The sequence below is a fragment of the Pocillopora damicornis genome, chromosome 1 (genome assembly GCF_964200805.1).
Source record: "Pocillopora damicornis chromosome 1, jaPocDami1.2, whole genome shotgun sequence".
Classification (NCBI taxonomy): domain Eukaryota; kingdom Metazoa; phylum Cnidaria; class Anthozoa; order Scleractinia; family Pocilloporidae; genus Pocillopora; species Pocillopora damicornis.
Genome location: NC_142670.1, coordinates 25,161,262 through 25,170,447, shown reverse-complemented (window position 1 = coordinate 25,170,447; position 9,186 = coordinate 25,161,262). Strand labels below are relative to the sequence as shown.

At 37.9% G+C, this 9,186-nt stretch overlaps 1 protein-coding gene across 1 annotated transcript; it reads right to left on the bottom strand.

Moving 5' to 3' along the window:
- Positions 1-459: 459 nt before the first annotated feature.
- Positions 460-5,538, bottom strand: LOC113664948 (protein Wnt-8b). The gene is made up of 6 exons (XM_027180576.2): positions 5,244-5,538; positions 3,396-3,527; positions 3,138-3,174; positions 2,819-2,975; positions 2,207-2,451; positions 460-1,516 (listed from the first exon to the last, which is right to left on the bottom strand). The coding sequence occupies exons 2-6, from the start codon at positions 3,482-3,484 to the stop codon at positions 1,109-1,111; spliced, it is 936 nt and encodes a 311-aa protein (XP_027036377.2). The 5' UTR covers positions 3,485-3,527; positions 5,244-5,538; the 3' UTR covers positions 460-1,108.
- Between the last annotated feature and the right edge of the window lie 3,648 nt (positions 5,539-9,186).

Here is a 9,186-nt window from a genome sequence, read left to right as displayed (position 1 = left end):
GGCCCAAGTTTAAATTTACCCTGCGGTCATCGTCTGTCTTCTTCAGAGGCATTTATGGCGTCTCTGCGCAGACAGTGATTATCAGGCTTCATAAATCATAAACATGTAACTGTGATTTTAGTCTCATTCTCTTCAGTATGCGTTGAAAAGTGCAGGCTAAGGGGTCTTACACTGGTCGAAAGCATTCAGACTCATAACGAATTATTGCTAAATTAATGTCACTGAAAGCTGGATCGAGCGAGAAGGTAGTGCTGAAGACTTGCGTAAGGACGTTTCTTCTGGTTACCAAGATGGAATTAAAAGATCGTCGTTGATCATCTCGGTAACCGAGCGGAGATTTCCACTGAAATGAAAGGAAGGTGAAATTTGCACCGCCAACAGTGCCAGCTATCGCGCTCATATGAAGAGGCTTACGTGTTAATCACTCATAATGGTAAATTTTTCGAACGAGACAAGATATTTTTTAAAACCATTTTTATTCATTTATTACTCAGTTTTTCCCAGAAGAAAAAGTTTTAAACATGGCCAACACATATTTATCAGATGTGCCTCGTCATTAACTGTTCGATTAAACGAAAATTAATCGATTTTGGTTTCGTTTACAAAAGAGTATACAAATACAACTTTTCTAAAAGATTTTCTTCGACAGATCTTTTGCTGCACCTCTCTAATACTGCACATTTAAATACAAAATTACGAGAGGACAGAGGGATTCTTTAAATAGATATAAGGGACAGGGTAAAATATTTCTACTAAAATTCTTAACAACAAGCAGTACAGCTTGTTACAAAGTGTGAACTAGTTGTGATACTCTAACGCCATGCGAGCAAATCCCTTCAATTAACAATCTCGTATTGTAACCACATGTACTTCCCTCTTGGAAAGCGGTCGACGTATGCGTTTCTAAGCACTCTAAAGTTCAATAATATTTGGCTATATAGACCTGATAATATAGCGTAAGTCACAAATGTGGGTTCATTGTATCACTAAAATCTACAAGCGATGGATTTAGGAGCCCATCAAGAAGAACCTGACCTAAAAGACTAAACCTCGACGACTTTTTCTCATTAAAATTGCCTTGACCACGTAAGGCCAAACGATTAATTTCTCAATTTAAACTTTTGAATGGGTGGACTGTTTTCTTCTCCATGCAGACTGTTACTATATATTTTTCTGGACTCATTCGCTGCTCTCTCCGGAGTTTCAGGCCACATTTTTTACAAAGCAATCTGCATTGGCGTGTTTTTGTGCCATCATTTCCGCAGACTCTTCCTTTCAAGCCTGGTGAGCCAGTGGTCACATCGTGTACGCAGTAATCAGGCGACGGATCCCAATAAGTGAGTTCTTGCATATTATTTCGTTGGAAAACCCCTCCAATATCGAGCTGCTGTGCCTTGTTCGTCTTGTTGATGGCAGAATGATATTTATTTTTGAGTTCATTTGCGACGTCTTGAAAATTGTAACAATTTCTAGTCACTCTGCCAAGACAATTACGATTATAATTCGTCTTGAAAACCTGTTTAGGTATGAAAAACACTGGTCAGAATAATCAGTGGTATTTAAGAAACAAACCATAGCTTAGTGTCAGGACTGGATGTATTGGAAGCTGATGAGCAATCAATTTTGTAACGTTTGAAAAGTTTCGCCAATATCTACGAGTGTTACGCGGGTGTCATTGCAAGAGAATATGTCAGTAAAGGCGGTGTTTTCTCTAGAAACAAAGGAATGCGGGATTGTGCAGGATTAAAGGATTAAAACAATTGTTTATGCCACTCATTTTGATAACACATCGCCAAGCTGGAACACTATTCTACGCTTCCGGTCCAACAAGAAAGACCCTAATATGTAAAAAAAACACCCATATCCTGTTTAACAGCACACAACCCCTTAGGTCAAATGAATTCCTCCTCCCTACTCCGACACAGAAAATTTCAGTTAATTGGCAATGTGGTCATTGAGTAATTTTTCTCAAACAAAAAGGCAGAAAACTGGATGTAACGCACAGTTTGAAGAGGCGTCGCGTTTCTATCGATTCTTCGAAAAGTATTTAGCATGTAACATGTACATCTTTGTCACTGTCCCACGATCGAAAGAGATAAATAGATAGGTATTTCCGACCATAAAAAGTTGCAGAAAATGATATGTAAGTGGGCAAACAACATTAAATACAGTAAACGAATAAATAAAATACGAAAACATCATTAACCTGTATTCCCACTTTTTTATTGTCTTTGTCGATTGTTCTTCGTTCGTCGTTCCCTTGTCGTTCAGTTGCTAAGAGACTCAGCGTCATCTTCTCGGCAAACAACAGTTTTTCGCTGCATCCACGCGATTGCCGTCTTTTTTTGTTGCAACTACATTCGGTAATTTTGTTTGCATCGCACTTGGAAAGGATTTCTTGAAGGATGCCAGCGGTGGTGATCGCATGTAAAAACGCCGTCTCCTTATTGGCTACAACAGAAAGGGATTGGACGTTTGAGATATAAGTTCAATAGCAAAAGATATTTGAACAAAGGGAATAATACCTATTTTAAATTGGTATTCTCTTGGTGTAAAAAGAATAATAACCAATCGCTGCTTAGATTCACGATCACGTGACATGTTACTGAGGCAACAATAATGTATTGAACATGGTGTCGGAGGGCCAAACCACACTGTGTTATTGTTATTAATATTTAGGTCCAAATAAGAAAAAAGAGAAGAATCTGGAAATAGAAGCCTGAAGAAGAACCTTGAATATCTCTGATGTATTGAATCAAGCTCAAAAGAGGCAAGTCACTTTGCCTATGATGCATGAAATAATCATCAGAAAACCTACCGTAAGGCAGAGTTGTAAGAATAAAGTCAGGTAATTCTCCAGTCACGCTTTCGTTATAAAAGCTACAGTCCCAGACCTCGTCCTTAAAAAGCCGTCGGCATTCCTTCAGACCCCTGTTGACTCCGGCTCTCATGATGTTCTTTTTGATGGAAGCATCCTGAGTTTTAAAAAAAAAAAACTAGATAAGTATAAAACACCTTGGTAATGATATTCGAACAGACAAATAATTCAGTCGCCATTCCTTCCGCCGTAAGGAGACTAACCCTTTTATGATCTCAGTTTTAAATAGATCAGAAATAATAACCTGAAAGCAACAAACCTTTATGGAATTAGCGATGGTTGATCCTGAGTCAGCTCTGCCAAAAAAGGGGAAAACATTATTTTGACTGGGAAAATGTAAACAAATAAACTGAGATTAGATATAGCGACTCCATTTAGCTTAGTCATGCCTAAAACCATCCTCGGTCTCAAAGAAACAAGCCTGGGCAGAAAACTGGCATTGCAATTCGGCATAATTTATCTGAATTGATAATTGCTGATTCGTTGAATTCTGATAACATGAGCATGTGTGACCTACCTTTTGCTTTCTGTGCTTGTGACCATAAGTAAGAAAGCCAATGTGAATATGATTGCTGGGAATATCATCGATAAACTCATCTCTGACATCTCGAAGTTCACTCGAGCACAAATTGTTGTAAAATAATTTCAGCTAAAAAAAGAATAAAAAAATATATAATCAATTCAATAAAAGGGGCGAGAATTCTCTTAAATCCAATGAACTATGTCCGACAAGACTACGCTTTGTGTCTGGAATTTTCAGGTGATTTGGAAGCAAACCTGTGAGGGTCTTCGAGTACAGATTGATTCAATAAATTCGACCTCTAGTTCCTCATATTTCCTTCAAACCTGTTACAAACTTCACGACAGAGTTAACACGTGAGCAGGAAGGCTTTGAAACTAACGAACCAAAAGGTTCAGTGCGAAAAAATCATGATGATTAATGAAAAAGAGCCGAGGTGAGGTTTTTCTCAATCGTGTTAGTGCCCCAGGTCTGGTAAGCGCCTTCAGCTATGTTAATTGCTCAGTATGGTGTTCAGGATGGTTGTTTTTCATTTCTAAAACCCTGAAAGTCAAGCTAAATTAATTTGATCTTTGATAAAGTTTCGTCCAATAGTTTTCTTTCCATGCAGCAAGTCAGAAGACAATATCAATTAAAATTGAAATCAGCTTAACAATAGTATTAACAACATTAAAATGAGTTGTTTTTCAGTTCTATCTGGAATAAAAGCGATCGATAGATCAAATTTCTTGTGTATATTAACTGAAATCTCAAAACTCCATCCTATATTGAGAGTGTCACATATTTTATCCGTCAAACAATGAAACCTTCGTGGAAGTGGGTATGCTTGTCATAAACACTTCAGAAAAAATTGGATTGATAAAAAGTATAAAAGATAAACGAATGTATATAATAACTGACTCTAATGCACTGGATTGTGAAACCACAAATTGCCTTAGTTTTGATTCTTCCCGCAGTTTACGAGGAGAAAAACACATTCAAGTGGACATATCGGTTACACATACTTTGAGGTTAAGTTTAAATTTAGTCAGAACCCGTCACGTGCACTCGTTTTGACTGAAGGAGTCTTAGTAAATACTTGACTTTCGATAATAGCGTCAACAAAAATGGTTCAGGTCTATCATTTTCCTCCAAACAATGCCTTGATTCTTGAGCTTACACAAACACTATTGTGCTTTGTCTAGAGCTTGACGGGCTTGTCTCTACCCACGAAGCGGAAAGGTCGGAAGTTCACAAAGTCTGTAGAGTTCTTTATGACTACTGTTGGTTTCACAGTGATCGCTAGCACTGAAGGAAGAGGCATCATACATTTCACCACGAAGTCTACAGACCTCCAGCACGTTCGGTTTAATTGTAGCCACGATTACCTTAACATCCATCTTGAGATACAGATATCACGAGTATTTTTTGGAAAAAAATGACTTAAAGAATCTGTTTGAGGAAAAAAAAATCCATAGGTTCGCTTTCGGCAGGAAACCAGAACAGCCTAATCTTAATAATTTTGTGTTGAGAAGACCAGTTAATTTTTACGTCCTTGTGGTTCCTTTTAAAACCATACCCGTTTCAAGACTGTAATTTTCAAAAACAACAGTCTCTCCAAAACGACTTAAGAGCCACAAGCTCTAAGACGGCGCAGAACTACAGAGCTTATTTTGGATTGCATAGTTTGGATTTCAGCTACAAAGAAATAGGAATTTACCATACATCAGAGTTCCCTGAAGGAGTTACAAAACATTTCGAAAAATTTATGATTGCTTTCCATGCCAACGAATCTAGAATGCTCAAAAAGAGATCGGCAATAATCACGGGGCTGCAATAAGTCAAACTGTAAAACTAAATACCTACCAATATAGGTTGTCAGTGTTTTGATTGGCCTTGCAGTCCGGCTGCAGACACAGTTCCCGAGAGCTCTGCTCCTTCGGACGTCTAGCACACAAAGTTTGTAGAGTCGACAGAGCACTCATTTAAGTAGCAACCCGTGAAAATGACAGGAAGAGATTATTTGGGAATTATTTGTGATTTTTCTTTTGTGGTTAAGCATTATTCATGATTCAAGAGGATATCATAGGATACTTTGTACTTTCCCAAGGACATAACTGACTTTAAGGCACCAAGTTTCTAAATCATAAGCTCCTTTATTCATTTCTGATGCATTCGTTAAGCTTTTGCACTGACGTAAAAAAACAACTGTAAATAACAATCGAAGGAGTTAGAAAACACGTCCGAAACTGATACATTCACAACTCTATTATTTTACGTTTGGACAGCGCCAAATGCACACGAATAATTTCATACACACACACCAAACAGTATGACACCCAAGGAAATATTGGTGACCAATTCTTTTCGCTAGTTTTTGATAGCATGTTTGTCACGTTTTCGCATTTTATTCCGTGTGGATAATGACATACAAAGAAATTTCTGCTGAGGCAATTATGGCAAATGCGGATTTCCAAGTCAAAACGTGCGCTCGTCAAGTCAGAAGCAATATATGACGTCTACAAACAGCCAGAAACAGTGGGAAAGAAGGGAGGATCAGAATTATTCAAACGAGATTAATTGAAAAATAAGGACCAAAGCGAATCATAAATCACTATTTTGATCACGCTGCTGAAACGGCGTTTTCAACGATGAGAAAACTGGCAAACAGAGTAACAACGAAGTGGCAAAGCAAATAATTGCTGACAAGAGTTAAGCGTAAGGCCAGAATTCGTTTTACAATATCCAAGAAGGAAACACGCACTCTCGATGATTTATTCTTCACTTATGTAATCGACGACGCAGAAATAAGATTACAAATGGAGAATAGGAGTACTGTTGTGTATCTTGCAGACGCGACGGACGTGATGATAATGTGATTTTTAAAACGCTTTATTGTATGGGCACTGATTTCAGGGCATGACCTTTTCATCGCTTACTGTACGTAAGGGTCCATGTCAAAAATAGATTTATTAGCAATTATCATGGATGCCGCCAAGCACGATTTCAATTTGATTGAGGCAGTTTTGCCTATTTACTTGATTTCATCGTTATGATTTTATATCTCACCCATACTTAAGTAACCCCAGGCACCAATTAGTAAACGTATGTTGTTGACAGCTTCGTGGGACTAACATTTCCTCTGGAAACGTGCAGATCGCCATAAACATGTTTGTCAACTTCTAATTACGTCAAGAAATACACGAATTGTTAGAACTTGTTTTATTTTTAACTCATACTTTGAAATAATCCTATTGTTCCAAGCCAATTTGTCCACAATGTTTAAGTGGGAAGACTCTTAGCCACCCTAAGTATTTTCTACCTAAATGCTGCGAGTCCAAGGAAAAACATTTCAGGACAATAAACATGTCTTCACCTTACATATGCAAAATTTCTAATGCTATTCTAGAAGAACTTTTTTAAAACTGAAAGATGCCAATTCTCATCAGTAGAAACTGGCTGAAATAAATATTCTCCCCTAGAGTAAGAAAGATGGGAAATTTTGAGCCAGATTAGAAAGAAATAGAGAGCGGGACACAGAAAAACTCGAGGAATCGAACCTTTACCACTGAGCCACAGAGACTCTATGTTGAGCGAGGCCCACTACGAAGTTCATATGTGACACGCGTCCTGCCATGATACTGCTAGGATCGACGATATCGATAACGTCATGCTGCAGCTGGCTACAATGCCACGACCACCGGTTACATTTTTGTGCGAAAAATTATGGATATTCACTCGAACTTCTTTCTTCCAAACTTGGTAAAAATGGTCGATTTTTTACCTCAGACACGACAGCACTATTATAGAAAGAAGACAAAAAGACGAAAACTGACGGTTCATCTCTGATCAAATTCCAACAGAAGCATAATATTTCACATTATGCTTTCCTTTCAGTATGTCAGCAATTTTGCCAGAGGTTTTTACTGTCAGGTTAATTTGATATTATCAACTGAGTTGATAACATAAATTGGCCATCGTGAAGAGTTTAAAAGCTGACGTTTCGAGCGTTACCCCTTCGACCAATCGCTCTGACGAAAGGCTAAAGCTCGAAACGTCAGCTTTTAAACTCTTCACGTTGGCCAATTTACGATGTTTTATTCTCCCACCGACGCAGCACCACAGTTTCTTTAGAAACTTTCCCCCTTTATTTATTTGCTTTTTTAATGTCACACGTTGGTAATAACGGAGCATGCTTACACGCAGTAATCAATCACTGGAGGGTTAGGAAAAGGACAAAAAAACAAAACAAAACAAAACAAAGAGAAAAAATAAAACAATGGAAAGTTTGGGAAATGCGTTTACGCCATATTGATCTGTTTTGAGCTGTACAAGATTTATTAATATATATGAGATAATACTGATATCAAAAAATTTGCCGAATAAAGCACATCAATTTTTCCATCTTTGTCCTTTTTTTAAGAAACAAAAATACAAATCCAATAATTTTTGTTCAGGAATTAGCGCTTATTATGCAAGCAGACCTACTGCATTTATACGCGACTTCGTATATCACAATTAATAAATCCCATCAAAACACATTATGGGTCCCTTTTGATTGAAAATAGAACCAAATAACACCTTGGCTGATCTCAGTCTAAAATTGCAAACTTCATTAAACTTTCTTCAAATTTTTTCGCTTCTTCGAAATGAAAAGAAAACACAAGTGAACGCTTGCTAATTTTTTTCTTTTTAAGCTGACGGCATTTGCCTTAACCGCAAAGGGAACAACTTCGTAGCCAAGAAAAGAAGCTCAACTATCTACGACGTAACGTGGAGAAAGATGCAGCTATTTGTTTGCTGAATTTACAGTCTCGAAGGCCAATTTTTAAACATAAGAATCTCTAAATTTAAATTCTATTTGTCAGTCGGACATCCAGTTCCTAAAGGTCTCTCTGGAGACTGGACTGACTTAACCGCTGAGTGAGCGAACGACAGAACGACGTCATACCCAACTGAGGCCAGGAAAATGTTAACGCTTTCCATACTTTTGGTTTTGTTTCTAGTAGAATCACAATAGGCGTTATCTAATTGTTCCTTTCTTGCAAGCTTTTACTTCATAAATTTCCCCTTCAAGCAGTCGAGGAATTTATTTTTGGCAACTCGTCAAGATTGTTTTTGCTCTACTGAGTCAAGCTGTTAACTGATCGACAGCTGCGCTCAGTAAAGAAACTTATATTCTTTGAGCTTGTTAGATCTTCGTTTAAAGGAATTACATCATCAAGAGACTGATAATTGAATCAATCTAAATAGGAAGAAGGTGTTTATGCCAAGTTCAGGAGCGCGCTTATGCATGACGAAACCCTTTTAGTTATGGAGAAAAGACTACGCGAGTAAGCTACTCATGCAGAAGACCTCTGCAACTTTTTTGAAGGATGTTCCTCCTACATGAGCGGAATTTAATTTTGTTTACGATTATTAGAACATTATAAAATCTTGAAAAGATAGATGATGTCGTGTTTTTTGAGGACACGAGTCAGAGGTTCTGTTACGCCTTTAATGTATGGAATGTATGTATGTTCGCCTCTCTTCCATACATTAAAGGCGTAACAGAACCTCTGACTCGTGTCCTCAAACAGTGGTGAACAAACCACTCATCACCCTTCAACAACAGTTCCCGGCCCCAAAATTTCGACCATCGTTGGAATCGCAAACAAATGTTGTTTAGAAAATTCCTTGTGGTGACTGTTCATGGTGTTATATTGGTGAGACTAGCAGGGCCTTCAACACAAGAAAGAAAGAACACCTCAGAAATGTGAAAACTGCGGCAAAAGGCTCAAGAATTGCTAATCACGTCTGGGCCAATAGT

What these genes read in the sequence shown, in the direction of transcription:
- LOC113664948 (XM_027180576.2), bottom strand. Translation starts at nt 3,484, where the DNA reads ATGTCAGAGATGAGTTTATCGATGATATTCCCAGCAATCATATTCACA. An exon ending in ACAAGCACAGAAAGCAAAAG is followed by an intron (nt 3,175 to 3,395) that starts GTAGGTCACACA and finishes CTTTTTTGGCAG; the next exon opens with AGCTGACTCAGGATCAACCA. An exon ending in ATAAAAAAGTGGGAATACAG is followed by an intron (nt 1,517 to 2,206) that starts GTTAATGATGTT and finishes ATACCTAAACAG; the next exon opens with GTTTTCAAGACGAATTATAA.